Source organism: Plectrocnemia conspersa, unplaced genomic scaffold (assembly GCF_051122295.1).
Source record: "Plectrocnemia conspersa isolate PC_06_02 unplaced genomic scaffold, ASM5112229v1 ptg000006l, whole genome shotgun sequence".
Classification (NCBI taxonomy): Eukaryota; Metazoa; Arthropoda; class Insecta; order Trichoptera; family Polycentropodidae; genus Plectrocnemia; species Plectrocnemia conspersa.
Genome location: NW_028277170.1, coordinates 5801524 through 5825691, shown reverse-complemented (window position 1 = coordinate 5825691; position 24168 = coordinate 5801524). Strand labels below are relative to the sequence as shown.

The following is a 24168-nucleotide window of genomic DNA, read 5'->3' as shown; positions in this document are numbered from 1 at the left end:
ATATAAAAGAAAACAAAAAGATAAAATAAATAATGTATATTCTGAAGAGAAATTAGTGTCTTATGGAGTACCACAAGGGTCTAAATTGGGACCATTGTTATTTGTTTTGTATATTAATGATATAGTTAATAACGTGAAAAAATGTAAAATTCATCTATTTGCGGATGACACATTAATGTATTGCATAGGTGATAACATTAAAGAAATTGTAAATAATTTAAATAATGAATTAAGTATATTAGAAATATGGTTAAAGAATAATGTACTTAAATTAAATGAGAATAAAACTAAATGTATGTTTATTAATTATAAAAATGTGTTAGATAATAGTACCAAAATAGTAATAAATAACTTTAGTATAGAAATAGTGAATAATATAAAATATTTAGGAGTAATTGTTGATACAAAATTAAATTTTAAAGAACATTACATATAAAAAAAAATTAGTAGAAAAATAGGTTTATTATCTAGATTAAGAAATATATTAAGTATAAATACAAAAAAAATAATTTACAATAGTATAATATTGCCCCATTTTAATTATTGTGCAACCCTATTAAATATGCTAAATAAATTAGATGAACAAATGTTGCAAAAATTACAAAATAGGGCAATGAGAGTAATCTTAAATAATAATAGATTAACTAATTGTAAAAGTATGATTGATAGATTAGAATGGTTGAATGTTCAAGAAATATTGAGTATGAATGTTTTAGTATTTATATATAAGTTAGAAAATAATATGTTACCAGAATATTTTAATAAGTATTTAATAAGAAATAAAGATGTACATAAATATAATACTAGAAATAGAGAAAATTTAAAGATAATTAAGTATAAGAAAACGAGTACGGCTAGGGGAATTATGTACGGAGGCTTTGATTTATATAATAGTCTTCCAAGAGAAATCCGAAACAGCAAAAATATAACGGGTTTCATAAATGGAATAAAAAAACACCTTCGTATATATAGAAATAAATTATAATATTAAGACTTTATTATTGTATATTTTTATTTTTTCTTTCTGTTATGTATTTTTTATATATTTTTATATATGTTTAGTAAATTTGTTAGATGTAAAGATTAGCTATTAAGCTAAATAAATTAATAAAAAAAAAATAATAATAATAATGAGGGTATTTTTTTGCTTATGTTGGTTGATTTATCAATTATCATTGAAATTTTATTATTGGATTGAACAATTTATTTAACTACAGATTTTTCATTTTTTCACTTGTATGATTAACAATGTTCATAGATGCATTTGATAAATAAATAATACGACATATTTCAACTCAGTTTAATTCTTGCAGAATGATTGATTTTTCTTAGTTACTTTATATGCAGAAAACTAATAGGTGCAAATATATTGCACTTTTCGTGATATATTATTGTTAAAAAGCATTCTTTAAAATCATTTTTCGCTTGCATAAACTATTTTTAATGTTGCTTTAAGTGCAGTAAATTCTCTGTTTTTTAATGTGGCCTCGTCTTATCTTTGCCAGAGTAGAATCTCATTGTTGATCTATTTTTTGTAAAGTTTTATTTCCATCTTAGTTTAAGAGTTGCAACTCTATTACAAGGCGTATAGCCAAGTTTTTACAGGCGTCGTTATAATCGTGTATTCTGACGTTGGGTTTTTATAACCAGGACGTTGATCAAACATTAAAGCTACTAAATTTGCCGAAAAATATGCCTGTACATTCTATAACAAAAAGTTTTATATAACTTTAACATTCTTTTGGCACATTTTTGTACTTTATTACACGATTTTTATTATAATCTCTCCTTATTTTTGTCTATTACTTATACATTTTTTGTATGAAAAAATATATATGTTAGATCAATATAAATTAAATATTATCAATACTTTATTTATTTATTAACTTGTATAAATGAATAATAATCTGTCTAATATAAGAACTATGAATAGTATTATATTTAACATAGATATATGTTGTTTATGTTGTTATTTCCTATTTGTAAATGGAAACTTCATCATTAAAAAAATACTTTTAAATTTACATACATTTTTTATAGGTCGACTGCTTAAAAAGTATAAGAATTTAGTTCACCGTTTATTTATTTATATAATATTTTTATTTTTGCACAACCTGTATATATACAAGATGTTACTTGATGTACCTGCTTGCACATATTAAAGTTGCATAACCAATTCGAGTGAATGTATGCAATAAAAACTCGGTTTTAAAGAGGGCCGGATGAGATTGCAGAAGACGCGGAACTTGTCCGGGAAGCGATTGCAATTAATATAGGATGTCTGAGATCATAATGTGTATCCTATAATATAAATATCGCATGTCAGAATATATCCATAGTATTTTATACATCTACATAATATATTTTTGGCTCAATGAAAAAATCGGTGGTCATCAGCACACTTGATTAGCATAAATAAAACAAGCAGGTCAAATAACAGAGCTTAGTGGACGGTTAGTTTATTATGGCAGCTTACAATGCCCAAAGGCAGATGCTTTCAAGCGCGGACCGCAACGAACACGACCGCGGGCTATCGCCAGGACCGGTTGCTAGTCATCTCCTCTGACAAAACAACATTCTAATTACTGATTAAAAAAAAACTTAATAAATATTATAGGACCGTCGTATAAAATTTGACACTGATCGTTAGAGCGTCAATAAAAAGAATCTTAGATTGTTGTTATCTGTGAAGCGGTATCAGATCGATGTTACTTCTAGAATCAATATCAATGTCACATGTATACTTTAAATTAAAATGCAAATACATTGCACACTAGTATTGCATTGAAATATTTTTATGAAAATAGCTTGACTTCAAATGTGGTTTTTATTTACATAAAATCAATATAACTAAGTTTTAAAAATGATATCAAATAAATATAAATGACAAAAAATACCAATTACAGAGAAATTTAATCGTTAATTTTTCGCATTAGAGTACATGTCTTAATCGTCATTGTTCTGTAGTGTTTGGAAAATTCATGGGGACCACAAAAACCCATTTTCTAGCTCTTGTCAATATATATACCGAGCATATTTGTCAATTCTTCGATGGTTAGTGTTTAATATTCTTCAGTTTTAGCGCGTATAAATATTTCATCCCCAAAATCAAAGTTGTGTGGCACCTTTCAAGACTGTTTCATACATTTCTTAAGCCATTTATTGCATTGTCTGGTATTTAATTCATCGTTATAAATTTTATATTTATTTTTGTAGCGGCTGTTTTTGTATCTGTATTACCCTTACTTTCTTTATTACTTCCTTTGGCACTCTTTATTCTTCCGCCTTAATAAATAATCATTGCACAATTTTTAAATTGGTGAAGTTTAATACATATAATATATTCCTTAAACTGTCTTTTATCATTGTTATATTGCTGTTTAATTACAGTGATCTTTCAATTTGCATTACTGTTCCATTGATTGAACTATATTTATGACTTTTTTCTGTATAATGTGATTAGCTTTTTTATGTACACAAACATGTATATTATTAATTCATTCTTAATATTCAAACAAATTGAATTTCATCACTTCTGAGAGGAAATTTATACTCATATGTAATCGTTAAATTTATAAGGCAATAATATAAAATTACCATTCACTTTTTAAGATACATAGTATATGTATGTAGTATACACCAAGCAGCGTTGGACCTTAACTTTTTATTTTTTTGTAATATTGCATACCGAGTGCCATAAAAACACCGACAAATGAAATGTTAAAAGAACATATATATATCGTTCAATTTTACGAACGAGATGTTGCAATAATGAGACGTTATCTTTTGAAACTGACATTGTATAAGTAAAAGGCAAATGCAAGTACACATTCACATTTAAAAAAAATATTAGTAATTAAAAACATATGTAGTCATCGTAACGCAATGGTTAATTGTTACTCATTTTAGTGTAATAAGATCTATTTTTAAGACACAACTTGGATTTTAAATATTACACCACACATGAACATATATTGAGATTCGATTTTATTATTATAAATATTATTATTAATACAATATTTAATTTTTAAAAATCTTAAATCAAGCAAAAATATTATGTGAGTTATCTCTAAATTATCTAGCATTTTTTATTATATAAATAAAAATACGAGCTACACAAATATTGTTGAATTATATTAATTAGAACATTTTGAATAACAGTCAACTTTAACACAATATATAATATTTTGTATAAAATATTTAAATAAATATATATCTAATAAAATCAACTAGTAATATAAAATAATCTTAGTAATTCATCAAAAATAGTAGTAAAAATATATGTATTGTAATAAATGTATTTATTATTTACTATATTTTTATTTAATCAAAAATTAAGATTTAATATAATTATAATTTAATTTATTATTATTTTTAATTTGACAAAATACTTGACAATTAGAACACAGTTTATATTGCATTGACATCAATCTGTGTTTTAAACAACGATCAGTTATCTCGATTTAAATGAAAAATTACGCGTTAATTTATAATTTTAAAGCTAAGCAAAATATGTATAATCTCAATATTAAAAAGCTTACATTATGGTTTATATCATACTATATATAGTGTATTTTTGAAATCAATTTCTTAAATAATATATTAATATGTTACCCTGAATATAAAAATAAGAATAAAAATTTTGTTTTTAAATTTTCTTAGTGAACAACTTATATGTAGTGGTAGATAATTCATTATATATCTGTAAGTGTAAAAAAATACGATATTAAAAAAAGTTGTGGATGTGAAACACATGCAAAAATATATTATGATGTTAGGCTGCAGAAATGTAAGGAAATCTATCTCAAACTGCCCATAAGCTGTTTAAAAAACTGAACAATCAGTCCTATTCAATGATGCATAGTTACATTAAATGGTTGGAAATGCTTAGAAATGTATCTAAAAGCGAATAAAATAAGTCAGCGCTTATTCACATATCATAGTTTAGTCGCATCTGTTAGAAATAGCAAAACAAGAAGATCAAGTAGCAAAACCTACCTTGAAATTCAGACTCACTGTAAAATAAGTAATTTGCTGTGTATATTATGGATTGCAAATATATTGTGATTAAGGAACCTTTTGAATCAAGCAAGCTTTTATTGCTTGCACGAATAAATAAAACATCTGCACTTTGCCAAGAAAAGCAACATGAAAATGTCGTAAAATCGAGGAACTTAGCTGGAAGGTTTTACCTCATCCACCTTATTCGACAGACTTTGCTCTTTCCAACTACCATTTATTTCGATCAATCCAACACTTCTCAGACAGAAAAAAATCAAAATGCAGGCAATTTCAAAAGGGGGCTATCGGAATATTTTGAATCAAAGCCTCAAACATTTTATGCTAATGGAATTAGAAAATTGACCGAGAAGTGTGAGAAAGTTTTATATCTTAAAAGAAATTATGATTTAAATCAATAAAACAATAATAATAATAATAAAAATGCCAAATAAGTAAATAGTTTTTAATATTGGATTACTTTAATGTAATAATGTACAATCCCAGCAATTATAATTTTTATGAAACAATTAATTACAATAAAATTATAGATTTACACATGACTATTGTATAATACTAATCAAAATATTGTGAACATATGTTAGCCAATTATTTATTTTATTAAAATCTTTCGTTGTAACATATCAGGCGTAAGCCTAATGCGTTACAACGGGGTGAATATGTACCAATCAATACTTACAAGTAAATAATAACCATTAGACTGCAAGTAAGAGAATAGGTGCTGTATATATAATTAATTATAAATTATTATGTGTTATATAATTTATAATGAATAGACGGTACTTTGCAACTATAATCAGCTTTTATGGCGCATTTTTAAAATACAAATTTGAGTATGCTCCCATGGCTCGAACTCGCGTCCTTTGGATACCAGCCTGAGACCTCGCGGACTACGGTATTCCGACCGTATCATTTATAAATAAAATATACTATTGTAACGTTGATCATGAAATTCACTGATATTCAGCAATAAAAAATATATAATAAAAGTAAAAGTTTATTTTTTAAAACCAATAAAATAAAATAATTAACATTAGCGTTTATTTTAATATAAGACATATGAGTTATTCAATTTAGTTACCTGGTTTTATTGTTGAAATACTGTTATTGAAATTAATTTAATTACAAATTAAGTTTGGATAATATTCTTTCTAAGATTTTTACTTTCCAACTTTACAACCCTTGTAATGCAAATTGGAACATACACCGAATACTAATAGCAGATTTAAAAACAAGCTTTGAAGTTTAATCGATTTTTAATAAAAATGTAGTATTGCAAATTGTAATGATAGTATTTATATTAAATTAAAAGTTTTTTTATTATAATTAACGGATCAAGAATTTTCCAACTTTACAATCAACATATTACAAATTGGAGCATATACCGGATACGTCCGAATCGTTTGTTTTTTTTTTGCCAATCACGAGAGAAGGAAAATCATGCACATTTGCACATTCGCCGTACAAAATCGGTGTTGCGCAACAGTTACAATGTGTATATGTAACAACGAGTTACATAACAAATCGAATATGCATTTGCGAACGATAAATTAATCGACCATGGAAATTCTCATTACGTGTAATTATAGATTTTACATCGCCTCTCCGTTTTACGTAACATCCATTATACGTACATGTATAATTTTTACGTTCCGTTCTTTCCAGCATCTGCCACTTTCTTAAAAGCGTCTTACGAATTTAATTATTTCGATTCAGCAAAACGAAAGCCGTGACATGTTTCATTTATTGACTTAATTTGATTCCAAAGCTTAATAATAGCGGCATTAAAAGCGACATTGTAATCATGAAATTAAAAACCTTGTTATTGTCATCTTTCATAACAGATTATCAAGTAGAATTGATTATTATTAATTCATGTAATATAAAAAATATATTTAAATATGAAATAAAATATATAGTTTTAGATAATAGGCTTAATTTGTTCAAAGATTTGCTCACCAAATACCACTGCTTCAATGGCTGTTTTAAATAATAACAATCTCAGATTATCAACCAGATAATTTCTCAATTAAAAAAAAATATTTATATTCTATACAAGAATTTAACTCTTAAAATATAAAAATCATTTCACAAAACAATTTTCATTTCTTGATTCAAACTATGAAAACCAATTTTTTAAACAGCATCACGAATTTTTATAGAGCTTTTTAGATTAAAAACCGAGTTCAGCTAAAGATTTTCTGAAAAAAACACAGTGTATCTTTGAGATACACTGTGTCAAGTTAATTTAACTTTAGATAAAATTTGGTTAGCCGATGGATTACGGATCTAAGTCCCGCAAAAACAATCTTTAAGTATTTAAATCATTATTAGAGCAACAACGACATTACAATATAACTTGTTAAGATGAGCTTTTAATAAGTATTTAAATAATAAAAAAACATTTATTTAACTTATTATATAACATAAAATATTGTTAAGAAATTATTTTAGAGCACCTTTTAAAATGCCAATATGTATTCACGATAAAAATGCAGTCAGATATTATTTTGTATAGACTCTTATTCAAAATATGATATACTATGATACATCATAATCTGTTTTAATCTATATTATATATACATATGTATTTTTAAAGCAGAAAAAGATTAGTATATAACCGCAGAAATACTGTACAGCTAATATATTTTTTAAAACCTATGTATAGCATTTTATATTATTATTTAATTAAATTTTAATTATATCATATATAATAATACAAAATGTGCTTCATACCTTTATAGATAAAAAATCTGGTCGATTTAACTCGTGAGGATTATTAAATTGCATTATCAATTCATCAAAGAACTTTTGTACTAACAAAATGGTCTGATGTATTTTTTAATGAATAATTATATTTTTAGCTATAGTTTATGATATTATATGCTACATATTTATTTCGTTTATAGAAGCGTAAGTTGTGTTTTCATGAATTTAAATACCATATATATTTTTTTCAATATATTACTATGCATTAAACGCATTATTTTGCTGATATTAAACATGATTACAATTAAATATTCTAATTTATGAGACTGTATACTGAATTATTATTTGCTTTACATATAATACTAAGAATGTGAGCAATTTCAATATTAAAAGGTTCAGCTTTAAAATCCAATATTATGAAACAAAATTGTAGTTATAACTAAGTATAGTTTGAACCCAGATTTAAAATAATATGTATCTACAATACAATTGTTTTTTAATTTACTTTTCGAGTGTCTAAAGAATAAAAACGATGCAATAAAAATAATGTATTCTAATATAGCGTGTGAATCTTATCGGTATGGCATAAATTTAATTGATTACAATAATGAATATAGACTCCAAGTTGAATTTGCTAAGTATTTCTGTTGTCTGATTAATTTAAAACTTTGAAGTGCTAATTTAATCACAAAGAGAATAGAAATAAGGACTGCCTTCCTATACATACCACTTACTTACTTATTATTACTTAAATCTTTACCGCTTATTTTTCAATAAACAAGATGTACTTTTGTCACAATGTAACTGGATGATTAAAAAGTAGTAGTATTAAAAAATAGATTGAGTCTAAGAATAAAATTGTAATGAACCTTAATACTTTGCTTTCTTTAAATATAATATATTACTGTTTGATTTTTAGAATGGTCTAAAAAATGTGAATATTATGTAAAATTAACTTTTACTACTTTTTTTAGTTCAATATTGCATCAATTTTGTGATTTCAATATTGCACGTTGATTGTTGTGTAAAAATTCGCTTTTAAATCATAAATAGTGGGTTAGATTGTATATAAAACATCGCAAATACATTTGGAAAAAATGGCTTTCCTTTCATTTATAATTAATAAAAAAAAACATAAATTATCATTATGAAACTATACAAAAATATTTACAATAGAATAAAAATAATAATAAAAAAAAAACATTATGAAGTACGATGAAATGGTAATTAGTGCAAGAATGGAGTTATTATGTCGTTGATCAGCTAACGAGTAAACTGTACGTGAAATTTAGAGATGATTTAGTGAATTGGTCCGGGAATGTGTCCGGGTGGTCCGTATCTTCCACCAGTGGTTCCCAAATCGCCGCCACCGGTATGGCTTATTCCTATGGCACTGCCTCCGATGGCTGATCCTCCGATGGATCCATGACCAGAATCAGCTAAGGTCACTCCGATTCCACCTCCGATTCCGCCTCCGAGTCCACCTCCGAGTCCACCGCCGATTCCTCCTCCGATTCCACCTCCGATTCCAGTGGCGCCTCCGATTATGCCTCCAGATGACTCCTTCTGGGTCTTGTACTTAATGAAGTATACTTCTGGTTTTGAGGGTTGAGTAGGCGCCGGTGTTGGGACGATGATATCGGGTTGTTCTTCGGGCTTCTTCACCAAAACGTAGACTAAGGTCTTCTCTTCATTCTGATGTTGAATTGGAATGATCGGAGCGGTTGGAGTTGGTGGAGTAGGCGCCTTGATAAAGATGATTTTGTAATGCTTTTGCGGTGGTGGAACGTGTGGAATGTGTTGCTGTCTGTGCTCGACTGGCTCTGGTGGTGGCACATGGACGTAGATGTGCTTCTGGATGACGGCCGATTGGTATCCTCCGTTGTATCCGCCGGCGTATCCTCCACCGAATCCAGCATCAGAGTGACCTCCGCTTGAGATTCCTCCACCGATGAATCCTCCACCTGAGTGTCCTCCGCCGCCGATAAATCCACCGCCTGAGTGTCCTCCGCCGCCGATGAATCCTCCGCCTGAGTGACCTCCGCCGCTAATATATCCACCGCCTGAATGTCCTCCGCTGCTGATATATCCTCCGCCTGAGTGTCCTCCGCCGATGAATCCACCGCTTGATTGTCCTCCGCCGATGTGTCCGATTCCGATGGAGCTTGAGCCGATCGAGCTTCCTCCGCCGATGTGTCCGATTCCGAGGGATCCCGAGCTGATTGAGTGTCCTAATCCGCCTAAGCTACCGCCATGAGGCTGAGGATAACTGTATCCTACTGGTGGCTCTGGACGCGCAGAGCACAATCCAACCAGTGTTACGAACAACTGCAAAAAATGAAACGAATTATAGAACAGCGATTCCAATGAAAATACAATTTCAAGTCAATCTATAAATTCGTGTTGATCATGAAACGTAATTATGTTCAAGTTATTGAACATAATTAAACATGTCACGTTTACTTAAATAGACATATAGCATTGTTTCAAAAATTCTAAAAATCATATACGAATTTATGGATTGATTAATAATAATAATAAAACGCTAGCTAAAACGCAGCTGTACAAAAATAATTAAGAGTTTTCACTTTTTTTTAAAGAGTCACTGATGCACGGTTTTCACTGATTAAAGTTTATATCACAGTTTTACACTTTCATTTGTGGTATATAATGATACATGATATAGTATAAATATATATATATATATATATATATAAAATATATAACATATGATAGTAAATGGCGCAATCGCAAGCTTTTTAAATTTAAAAACAAGTTTAAAAGTCGCGACTTTTTTTGCTCAACTTACCGCGATCGTCTTCATCGTGTAGATTGTTGATTTCTCGTTCGGAGTATGTGTGATACTCCTGCGAAGAAAGCAAGTGTGTGGCTGATGAATCGAAGAAACGGCGAGCGTTTAAATAGCCCATCACTATTACCCCACCTTTCCGATTTGATGGTCCTTTCTTTTCGCTTGGCAATTTCGGACTCTCCAGCTCTCGTATGTAGTAATTGGATCGTATCTCCGATGCTTACGTACCGACCGGTTACTACGTCACACACCGTTACCAGATCGAGTCGTGTACCAGAAAGATGATGATGATGATGATATTTGTCGACTGTCAATCGGAAGCATCGTCTGCTCCGGATAAGGCTCAACAGTAGCCGGATCTAAGTCAATCAAATGTTCCTGGTTTGCTTTATATTATTATTATTATTCTTCTTCTTATGCTGTCATCACATTCTTTAGTACCAGTTACATAAGGGAAAGGATTACATTGCAGTAGTTTCCCGTTTTACCTTTTACGAGGCAAAGACTTTGAGAAATATTGGGATATTGTTTTTAATAGAATACTTGTTCAGTATTGACATAATCATAATAAATACATATGATTATTTATTTTTAAATTAATATTGATTATTTTGTAACGCAATCTAAAAATATGATACTTGTCATAAACTGTTAAATTATTTCGTTAAGCTTTAATTCATCAGAAAGGATAATATGTTTTTTTGAAAAAATTTTGCAATGTTGTTTTTTCTGGTACCAACTAGCGATAAGTTGCACTAGACAATATTTTTAAAATCAGTAATAATTAAAATGTGTTCACTGACGGGTGTCTTTCTATTATACATCAAACTTAATTTATCTTAAATTTATAAACTAAATAATATTATTTTATATAACCTTTTTGCATCATCAAGTGTACGAAAAAGTTTTAAATTAAAAAAAAAAAACATTGTTTATTTAAAAAATGCAAATCAATGATTTTTACAAAAAAAAAAATTGGCTACTATTAATAGGATTATGTTGTATTTTCTTTTTTTTATTTATTATATTATATTTACATAAAAATTTATAACTCAAATTTAATTAATTTTACTTTTAGCATAAGTCGAAATAAATAAGTAAGCAAGACATCAATTTTTCAAAAACAAATATTAAACGTGCAATAATTAAAATAAAATTATATAAATAAATCACACCACAATTGCAAAAATATTACGATCATTAGTCATATAAATCTGTTCTTAAAAATATTATTTCGCATTTTGAACAAACAGATTTATAATTTTATACGTACTTCTTTCTCATAGTGATATTTCGAATAATCGTTATTGACAAAATATGATAAGTAATATATTTTATTGGAATTAATTTGCGAGTCTGGCTACTGGTATAAAAATTTAGGAGGCATCCAGAAGTGGTCGTATTGTTGCAAAAGAAGAAAGATTTAGCGTTCGTATTTTTGAAAATATTTTTTTTTTATAATTAATGAAATTTATCGATACAATAGGATACAATAGTCTTCGAATACTTTGGTTTTGCTAATTAATAAACATGGTGAATCATGCATTGAAAATAATGTTGATAAGACCAGTAATTCCAATCCCTACAGGTAACCCGGAGGACGCAGGTTTGAGTCATGGCAGCGACTCATTTTTTTTTATAAAAATGCGCTATTATTAAAAACCAAACTTTTTTTAAATATTGGATGTAAAATATTATGTCATTGTTTCTAAATCATATTTCATATTATAGACTCTTAGGTTATTCTATGCTGATTTATTAGTATTTTATAAACATATAAAGTGTAGCAGTTTTCGTTTTTAAATAACACGCGAAAATGAATTTTGATAATTGAACGAATTTTCAAAAATATTAAATAACAAATATGATTTAAATAACCCTTAAAAGTGATGTTTATTATAATGTAATATAAGATATTTTTTATTCTTTACAATATGATATATAACGTGGGTTATAATAATTTATCGCTTAGTGTTCACTGAGGAAAGTTGAAACGTTTTCAAGGATTTTTTTATTGCCATTTCGCAAGTACGCTTCGACTTTATATACAATTAAATTTACACCCATATCCACCAAATACTTTCTCCAAATAAAACATAATTGTTATGAATACATAATAACAACGGACGTGAACATTAGAAGCGAAATGTTAAATTGTTTATTGTTCACAAGTTATTCACTTTTAGCCTCTCTCAAAAATAATTACTTTTACATCTATTTTTAACATATGTATATGTAAGTTTAAATACTCAATAACTTTTATATGCGCTTAGATGCTTATGATGTTAAAAGCATACAATTCAGCATATAATTTAGGACTGATTCAATATCTACAATTTATTTTACTGTCCTGTTCGTATAGTAAATAATAAGTCAATCTTAATTTTACGCGCTGCAACACAAAATAAGGAAAACATGTTTGGAATATTCTGCGTTCCACTTAATTCTGAAATGGTATAAATTCATAAAATAATTCCATTGACAAAAGTCTTTTATGCAGTATAATTATCGGAGACGAGCCATAAAATTAGCAAATAAAATAGAATATTATGCATGTGACATAATTTATGTGGGTGTATACTTTATTTGATGTGTGTCTGAATGTTTTTTTTTTGTACAGTATATAAACATAAAGAAGCCGACCAGAAGTCCGGATTTACCGGTTTTATCAATTCATTCGCAGTCTAGATAAAAGGTCACTTTGAGTCTTCCTGCCACAGTTAACTTTCGCCAACAAAATGCCTCTTTGATTAACGGATAAATAATTTAAAATGTTAGTAGTATTATTATTAGTGACACTTTAAATAACCCAAACAAGTCAGAAATAAAATGTCGCTTACAAAGTTTAATAACTTAACTATGTTTGGAGTTTCTTTTGTATATTACATTACCATATTATTTAAATTTAAGTTTGTTGGTCATTTTTATATGGATTGTTACTTGACATTATATGGTGGTGGAAAAACCTTTCCTTTATAATAATATTCTATTCCAAATTTATTAATTTTTATTTAAACTAGGTCACAACGAGTAACTACTATATAATACATGATATGTAGTACAGCTCTTCTCCTTTGTTCTACGCAGAAAGAATACAAGTGCTATTTATATACATATATATATGTTAGCGTTACATGAACACAACCATTCATTTTCACCAACAGAGTAATGCAAATAATTTAATTATGTAATACAAATATAAAATATCAAATTTATAATACTCATATGAAAATTATCGCACATCTGCCACCACATTAAAGCAACCTTTCAAATTACTCTTAGTAACCGCTTAATTTATCTAAGTGTATGTGTCCGTATCATATCTAGTGAATATTGTGGTCCATTTATGGCCAAACTAATTATCAGAATACATTTAAGTATTACTTCAAAATAAATATATTCTGTTTAAAATTACATTGTATAAAATTCTCTTTCATCTGCGTATGTGGCTATAACATATCCATTAGATACTGTGTGCAATATATCGTCAAAATTATTATATAGTAAAATAAATTAATTATATTTGAAACATAGAATATACATATATTATATGTATAAAAGCTCTCTCATCTGACACCACATTTAAGCAAGCTCCCAAATTACTCTTAACAGTCGCTTAATTTATGTATGTGTCTATACCAAAGCCAGTGGATATTGTGGTCCATTTATCGTCAAATTGCCTAACGCTAATTTTTATGTCACTTACCACACACGGCAAATGTGTTTTGGTCAAATAAAAAAATATATTGATATGTAATACGTATATATAAAATATTAAACTCATCGACAGATTTAATTTGTGATATTTTAAAGTTATATAAAGAAGCAAACTATCTGTTTTTTTCCATTTAGATTTTAAATGAAATAAATTGCTTTAGGAATATAAAATTACACTCTTAGTATTTATAATAAAAATAAATATTCATTATTTACGAATTTTTGTGTAACTTATAGCAAATCTTTTAAATTGCTGATTTTATTGCCAAATAATTTTTTACCGATTATTATAAGCTATGCTTAAATTTACATATGAGTTTTGTCTTAAAATATATTTTTCCTATTGTATTAATTTATTTTATATTTTGACAAAAAGTGTCAAAAATCAACGATAAATAAAACGATTAAAATCGAACTAATTTATAAATTAATAAATTGTCTGGAGGGTGATTTTATTTGGCTACAAAACTAAGCAGTACATTGGTAGCATTGACGTAACATTTACAATCGGTGGGCCACGACGTGTGTACGTCGGCCGGTGGGGACTCGTCCGCCAGCCATTATATCAATCGATTCAACAACATGTAACTAATTAATATATAAATTCAGTAAAATACTACTGCAGTGGGGCAATCTGTGTTTTATTGTCACCCGTCAAAACATAATGAAATTCTCATTGAAGTTTAATTTAATTTATCTGTTGTTATATCGTTGTAACGAAAAAACTTTTTATATAGATAATTACTTATATTAAAATTATATAAATATACAAAAAACATGTACAGAATCTTATAGTTGATTAAAAATATTTTATGTGTGTCTGATTTTAAAATATTAAATACATATTAAGTACAAGCTTAATTCATTGATTTAAATATACAATAGTAGAAGTTGACAAAATACTTAAATGTATAAAATAACGCAAAGAGTATTTTTGACATTTTTTATGAACATATTGCATTGATATAAATAATGTATTACTTAAAAACAAACAATTTAAAACCATATTAAGAGGTTAGGAATCAACGCATAATTAAATAACTAAAATATTTAAACTTTGTTGAAAAATTACTATGCAATTAAATTAAAAATGTACATAATTTTAATATCAGAAGGAAGACTAAATTTAATATGTTCTAAATTTAATAAAATAGATACAAAAAACTTTGTAATAATAATAATTAAAATCATGCATTAAATTAGCAAATAAAATTTTATTATTTTTTATTATAAAATTTATTTATTTATAGTTACATTAAATTAACTGTTGAAAATTGAAAGTATATTTTTTATTATTATTTATATTATATACAATAACATTTTTGCTTCATATGCCGTAAATGAAATGTTTCCTCTCGCCTGTGTTTTTAAACACCCAATAGGTGAGAGAGAAAATATTTGTTTTAATAAAATTTTTAACACACATCCCATATTGTGCTAATTAATATTCTCTTTGTTTCATTTTACTTAGTATATACATAGTACTTTTTAAATTCCTCCTGAAATACCTCGAATTATGACGTTTTAACAGAATTACTTTAAAATCAAAATGCAATATAATTATTTCTACGTAAACGTAGAACTGGTGAGCGTGAGTATCAAGATGATAACGTTTTACGTTTGAAAGTTGTACGTATAAAATTGTGTTGTATATTACGCTTAATATCCTCAAATAACACTCTCACTCGACGATCGAAATATTCGAAGTTGTTGTAAATTTGCATTATAAGTAAAGATGCTTATGCGATTGCATAAGTTTCGCATAACTATCGGGAAGTTTTCCGATGTGGCTCCCAGGACCGTCATCAGCAGGCGAATAGGATAGGCAAACGCCCGAGGGCGACATATTTCACGAGGAGGAAACTAGAATTAATCTAACTTAGCAATAGTTACAATATGTGGTCTTAGAATCTATATAACACCTTTCAAATAAAAAAATTAAATTCTTCAATTATCAATACGTATAAACAGTAACAACACAAAATAAGATAACTACCATATTTAATACATTATATCTACATATAATTTCACTTTTGGTCGTCGCATAGAGTTTGTAAAGTTGCGATAGTAGATTTAAATATAAGGTTCTTAAGAAGTGATAATTAAATAATCTTAATAATTATTATTGATAAGTTAAATTAATCTGTCATATCTGAGTTTTAAAGTTTATGAAATCTTGAGATGCACTTTTGAGAGCAAGTGAAGGTTCATTCTGCACGTAAACGAAGTCTACGATAAATTTTCCAATATGCTCGGCTTTGTTATGAGGAAAGAATTTCACTTTGACGTCCCGGCAGTTATTCACTTTAGATCGCTGCATTCTTGAATCAGAATATATAATTTAAATTCGCCAAATAACTAAATATTCCTTTCGAATCGAAAAAGTTTAAAAAATATTCTTCCCGCAGAAACTTGTATGTCGCTAAACATTTCTTTAAACTACTTTGACAAGCAATTTATTTTCGAGCTTTTGAGTTTCAGAATACGATATTTTATCTTCATATTTACAATTTACAACTAGCAGACCCAAGTAGTTCATTGTAACGATCTTGTATCTTAAATTTCGTTAAAATATGTGCTATTCTCATGTTTTGTTTGGAACCGGCGCCACAAATCGGCAGAAATATTGTGATATTTTCGCTCCATTTTTAAATGGTCAAATATTTATTAACCTAAAAAGTGATAGCATAGCCGATGGAAAAAAGGGATTGATATAAATTATTTTTACATTAATTCATATTTTTGCGATAAATGTGTTTATTTAATTAAAAAAATGTGTCTTTATTAAAAAAATGTCATTAAAAAGAGCTTCTTCGGCTGATATCTCCATTCATAGGCATAAATTGGGATTTGGTACTACCAGTATTATAAAATAAAATACCGGTTATACCAAAAATATTTCAATTTATTTTTGAAATTCGTACATCTTATTTGTTGAAAACGATATTTCCATGGCTTAGAATTACGAAAACGACGATGCCCATATTTCTTAAAAGCAAGGCGTAAAATAAAATAGTTTATTTTTCAGTCAAAGAGGGCAAAAATATCAGTTCACCCTACCTATGCGAAAAATCCCACATTTTTGCATCCCATATTTCAGTGCAAATTTTTAAGATTCGATTTTACATGTTCGATATTTTTTATTTTTGTATACGCGCGACTAGTTAACATAAAACAATAAATATGCTTTATCCCAGTTTTTATTTAATCTGTTATGTAACAGAAATATGACCGCGCCTTTTTCTGATAGGGATGGCTGGCGAAGTGTAAACAAAGGCAGGTATTGCATACACGAAATTCTTTCTAATATTCGTAGCAACATTTTTATCTCCATTTAGACACATTATTACGCAAATAATCCAGGGAATATGCTTCACTAAGCATTTGTGTTCAATATTATAAGAAAGTAAATCTCAATAATTTTATTTAAAAAAAATACCCACTAAAGATCAGTTGTACTAAACAATTTATTTTATAAAGCAAACTTGATTCATTTTTTTTTAAATAAATAAATATAATAAATACTTATTTTTTATTGTTGAATCAAGTTTATATTGTAGCTTTTAATACCTCACATTATTTAAAGTATACAAAAAATTCGTTATTTAAAATATATAAACCTAACATAATATATTTAAAAATGCAAATCAATTATATTTTTAAAATAAAAAAAATGCATATGTTAGACCAAATTATCTGGGACTAAAAGAGTTATCCAATATTGACATATATTTTATTATATGATATTTCCATAAACATTTATAGCTAAAATTTAATTAATGTTACTTCTAACACGAGTAGAATTAAATCAGTGTACGAGAGATAAATCTTTCAAAAATAAATATTATTGTGATATTCTAAAATTAATATTATATAAAACGTATGATAATTATATATAAGATAATATAAATAAATCACATCTTAATCACAAAAATATCGCAAACATCAATTATATAAAAAAAAAAAAGTTTAATATATATTTATATTAATATAAAAAACATTGTTTTATTGATGTTGATTTATAGGCTATTTTCATTCATTTTTTATTCACACAATCTAGAGAACTTTGAAGGTTATCAATGGTTTCAGCAAATATTTCCGTGTCATCAGCATAACAACTATTGTTGATTGTCTCATTTTTGCAGTGGAGAGCTTTTTCAATAAGGTTTCAATGTTTAAATTTAATAGAGTATGAGAAAGAACACGTCCCTGTCTGACACCTCTCTATATTATAATATTTTCAATGCTTATTACTGCTGATTGATTCTAATTCAGATTTTTGAGAAACTCTCTGTCATCTAAGCACAATAAAACTTTTTACGCGATCGAATTCATTTTTAAAATCTATAAAAATCTTATTATGTGCAGTTTCTGCTACTTCGCCACCCGTTTTGTACTCATATATTTTTAATTTTTTTAAATTTTCAATCCTTAATTAAATAATAAATTTATATCAAAATAATAATAAAACACAATGAAATGACATTTTCATTGAAAAAATAAAAGTTAAAATTTAGAAACGAAAACCGCAAATATTTTTCTAGCTACGACTAAAGTATTTCGATACAGAACAAAGCGCATACACGGTGACACAAAAAAGAAATAAAACACGGCACAAAAAAGTGAGATTCGTCGAGTGTGAAAGGCAGTGTGTTATGAGAAGTGACGCAAGTTCACATGCCATCTTTCGGCCAGCATTGGGTCAGTGCACCACTTGGGTGAAAGTGACCTCGGATGCTGTTCTTATGCTCGTCCCTGGACAATTACTTTTGCAGCGAGCAAATTGTGCGGGCTTCGATGACATAACGCTGGAAGCAATAATAATTGGATCTCGACTGTTTTGTCAATGATTACATGAGTTGTTTCATAAGGAAAAGTTTGACGACCGTCACGCTTAACCTTTTGTGAGGTGCTCTAAAAATGGTCGAGCAGCTGGCACGGTTTTAAAATCGAGCGGATGCGCGATTGTGTGAATTGTGTTACGCACTAGCGGGCGGAGTAGCTTTGGGCGTGAATTATTCCAACGAAAAATAATTTCGTCATAAAATTTAAAAAATCTGACATACATTAAATACTTAGGTAAACCGCAGTGGACTTGTTGTGTTGCTGTTTAGACTTAACAGCTCCAAGTCTACTACATACGCTTAGTTCACTTTTTTTATAGGTCAACAATGGCAACATTACATGATGCATGACTCAATTTAAATACAAATAAATGTTATTATAGTAACAGTAATGAGGGTAAATTTATATTACATACTTTTATATATAATCGAAACATCCTATTGAAGGATTCTCAATCAAATATATGTACTTTAGCAAAACTAAATAAAGCTAAAAAGCGCAAATATAAATAATAAAAATATTTTTTTCTACCTAAAAACTGTTACATGGATTTGATTAGATGATAGTCGCTTGGAGCAATCTGAAGAATACGATGAATAAGAAAGGAGTTTCTAAGAAAATCAATTGATTTTTTCATAGTTTTCTTTGATACATGAAGGCGAGCACTGTCTTGGTGTAAAATTTACCATTTTTAATTTATAAGGGAAGGACTTTTTACTGTATAAGTCGCTTTTAAACGAATTATCTGAGCACACTTGATTGTCTGCTTGTACTCCCATAACTCATAATAAATTATGCCCTTTATATCTCACTAAATCCATAACATTATCTTATTGGGGTGTAGTCCAAAGTCTGCCTTTTACATTTCATGTTAAGGTAATGGTTCCACTTTTCATCCTTAGTATCAATTTTACTTAAAAATAAATATTTCTAATCTATAATCATTAATTATTGGCATTTTCCTTAGACAATTTATGAGATACGCATATTCTGCAAATTAACACTGATTTTTTAAATGTCTGTGAAATAATGTAGGCAATACTTTGAGCTTTTGTGCTAGCTTCTGTATCATTAACCTTAGATCTGCTTTGATGGCAGTTATAATATTCTCACTAAAGACTATATGTGGTTCTAAAAATTTCCGGATCTAAATGTTTAGAACTACATTTGACACTTATTTATTGGCATCCCTGCCTATTGCATTGCATATATTTTTAACTAATATTGTCCCATTATAATCGAGCTGAAACTCAAATCATAATATAGCTTAACTGAGAATATTTTATCTCCACTGACATTGTTGATTTAGTGTTAAAAAATATTTCGTTACTAAATAGCATCAATAATACGATTACTATATTATTAACAAACACTTAAAGAATAGTGGAATTATCATTAATTTAAAATAATTTGCGAAGGTAAGAAAAAAAAATTTCTGATTTTTTATTTAAATGAACATATTAAAAATACATAAAACAACAAATACAAATTAATAAGAGTGCCCGTGGAAGGAATAGCGTAGTCCGTAACGTCGCAGACTAGTCACTCTGAGGTTGCGGGCTCAAGCCCCGGTAGTGGCACTCGAATTTTTATTTATAAAAACGCGCTATTATTAAAAAAACTGGCCTTAACTGCAGTGATATCTATTCATTATAAATTTTATAACACATAATAATTTATAATATAAATGTCACCGCATCTCAGACTTTCAGTCTGGTGGGTAATACTTACTTGTATTAATTGGTTATGTCTGATTAACTTACTCAGTTGGTACAGATTTACCCGTTGTAACGCATTGGGCGTACGCCTGTTAGGTTACAACGGAATATGTAATAAAAATTAAAATAAAATATAAGACAGCTTTCCCTATTATTATTTTTAAATTTATTATTATACAAGAATCGACTCACGATTAAATGCAAGGGAAATTTTATTAAGATAAAAATGTACATAAGAAATAAAAATAAATTATCTATAGAGAAATATTTCAAGATTTTGCTGTAGCAAACTGGTCAATTGCGTCATATTTAAATGTAAAAAATAATGATATAATTTAAATTATGCCTTAAAATTTTTACATCCCGTTTTGGCACCTCCCTTAGTCTAACCCCCGGGGACATATGCCCCCCATAATCTCCACACCTCTGATAGATTGACAATATAATATAAACGTTGAGCTCTATTTTTAGATTTTGCATATTCTTTGTATCATATAATTTAATCGTCATGTTTATTAAACTATAAAAAAAATTATAAAATGTTTTTATTGAATGAAACGTCAAATTAATTAATAAAAATTAGATTTATTTTTTGATCAACAAAGTATATATTATTAATTTTATTATATTATTTTAGTAAGTAACACAGTTCCGACCGTAAACATTTGTGGCGTAAAATCTGCAAAATCTTGAAGCTCGTGTTAACTCAAAGGTGTCGCTTCACTGGATCAAATCTTACGATCGAAATGGAAAGTTTGATATAATAGTTGCTATAGGTTTTATAGTGTCGGCATGAAAGTTTATGTATGTTTTGAGCTGTCTGTGTATTTTTTTCTTAAATTTCACTTCTATTGAGCATAGGATGAATTCCAAAATCTCATAATACACTTTCTTTATACGCCACTAGTACTGACATTGGCATTTTTTGTAGACTACATACTTTTTTATATTCAGTGACCAATCAATGTGAAAAAATGCATGGTATTATGCGCGATTTTTAAGAAGAAAAAAATACGATCCAATAAATTCACAATTCATAAATCTTCTAGGGCTTCTAGTCTTTAGTGGCATCTCTACCATACATATCATATAAGTTTTGGTGGGCGCATTAGCATTTATTTAAAAATATTAAGATACTGGAATTTTCCTTGATTACCTGGATAGAATAATCTAGTATTAAAAATATGTTAGAACTTATACATCAACCTATAAATATTTTATATCCAATTGGTCAGTATAACCTATTGTGTATTAAAAATTTGCACTGCAAATCCAACATACATATATTTATAAACGATTTTTTTTAATTAAGAGTCATTACAACAATATGACATTCCTACGACGCATCATAGGAATGTCATATTATGTCGCGACGTCGACAACCGTTTTATCAAATTTGTCATATTGACACTGAATAATAAGTTTTTATACGAATTTAATGTAATTTATTCAATATTCATGGTCCAAATTAACATTTATGTTTTAAAATTTGTGTTAAATTGAAGACGTGCGCATTAATTAATATTATAAGTTAGCAATGTCGAAAGTTAGCATTCGAATCATGCGGAAATAAATTTTGCTTTGCTAAACTAGTTAATAAACCGTAATATTCTATTATTAAACTTCTTTAAATATATATGAAATTTGTACAAGTATATACATATATATAAAATGTATTAAACTTTCATATAAGTAAAAAGTACGATATTATTTATGAATAATTTTTTCACATAATATAAAGATTTTTAAATATTATTATAAAGTAGGTACAGAAATATATATTTATAAATAATTTGTGTAAGTTTGGTGGATAAATATTAAATTCGAATAACTCAAAAATTTTCAAGGTCACCGAGATGCTTATAATTTTAATGTAAGCAAACTTTCTTCATATAAATATATGTATATTTTTTTATATACCCTCTTTTTTAATAAGTTAAATGACCTCAAAGTTTATCCATTTTAACTATACATATAAAGATTAGTCGAAAAACTTTTTATTACCAAAAAATTTTTGTGGAAAACATATTTTTATATCATCCAATTATTTATATAATACTTTTTAATTAATTTAAATATTAAAATCTTGTATTATATTTGTATTATATACTATATAAAAACATATACTATAGCATAATATTTTTTTTTAAATCAACAATAAATCTAATGGTTCAAAAATAAAATATATAATATATCTCAACACTTAATCTAACTAATAATTGACTATCCTATTGTAAATCGTTAGCAAAGCCAATGCTATTGATGTAAAAAATGATATAAAAAGCTAATTTTATGAAATCTACAAATACAAAAATATATAAATAATAAATAAAAATAACTTTTTATATGCAAACGAAACAAATAGATCAGTGAGATGAATTTATAAAAATAAAAACATTTACTTTAACTTTAATTAATGTTAAATATTATGAGCAAAACAATATTTTAACTAGCAAAATAGCTGTTTTTAAAAATTGTATTTAAAAAACATCAAGGGTTACCGGAACTTTTTGCAAAGCTATGACTTTGTCAAATAAATATTGACATGACCTTTAATTATACGTCAATATAAAAATATTGAATTTAATTAAAAAGAGATGTTTATTTTCGGAAATTAACGGATAATGGCATATAAATATTTGACGTTCTATTATATTTTTAAGCTACCTGTATATATAAATAATATTTTTTTTTAAATATAGCTATACTTTAATTATTTACTATAAATACAAAAATGCTTTATTTAACTAAATATATGTTCTGTGTTTATTTATAATTAATTATGATATCATTAATGTGCTTAAATGGTTATAATTCAAAACGTAAAATTCAGGTCGTTTAAAATTGTGAAAATATTAGATAATTGGTCAAGCTCATTAACAGATCATCGAATTATTATAGTTTAAAAACCAATCAGTCAATCTGGTAATCCTACTTTTTGTTGTCATTTTTTTTGAATCCGGTTGTTATGCAAAACATTTAACGGTTTTGTCAGAATGATTTGTGTTATGAACTAACGAGCGATCACGTAGAATTAGTATTATTAAATATATTTGGAATTTGGGCTTAAAATTAAGCAATTAACAGCTGTTAAGATTTATGGGTGAAAAAATATTAAGCAATCTCCTGTATTATAAGATTTATGTTGCTCTTTTTAATTTAATTTTAGCTAAATTTCCTAGACTCTTGTATTATTTTTATTTAATAGTGCTATCTATCGGTTTTGTCTTAAATTATAATTATCTAGTTTTACAAATAGCTAATAGATGGCTAGAATATTTCATGTTTATTCAATACTTATAAATTATTATTTGAAACTTTTGCATTCAATATGTTTTATCTTTAAAT

General features: G+C 27.3%; 2 protein-coding genes across 3 annotated transcripts in view; one reads left to right on the top strand and one right to left on the bottom strand.

Annotated features, from left to right (window-relative positions):
• Positions 1–24168, top strand: part of LOC148234095 (frequenin-2) — a 260251-nt gene that overhangs the window by 188795 nt on the left and 47288 nt on the right. The gene's annotated exons all lie outside the window — the stretch shown is intronic.
• LOC148234098 (uncharacterized) lies at positions 8812–10633 on the bottom strand. The gene is made up of 2 exons (XM_088187886.1): positions 10538–10633; positions 8812–10056 (listed from the first exon to the last, which is right to left on the bottom strand). Exons 1-2 carry the CDS (start codon positions 10550–10552, stop codon positions 9028–9030), a joined length of 1044 nt encoding a protein of 347 aa, XP_088044012.1. The 5' UTR covers positions 10553–10633; the 3' UTR covers positions 8812–9027.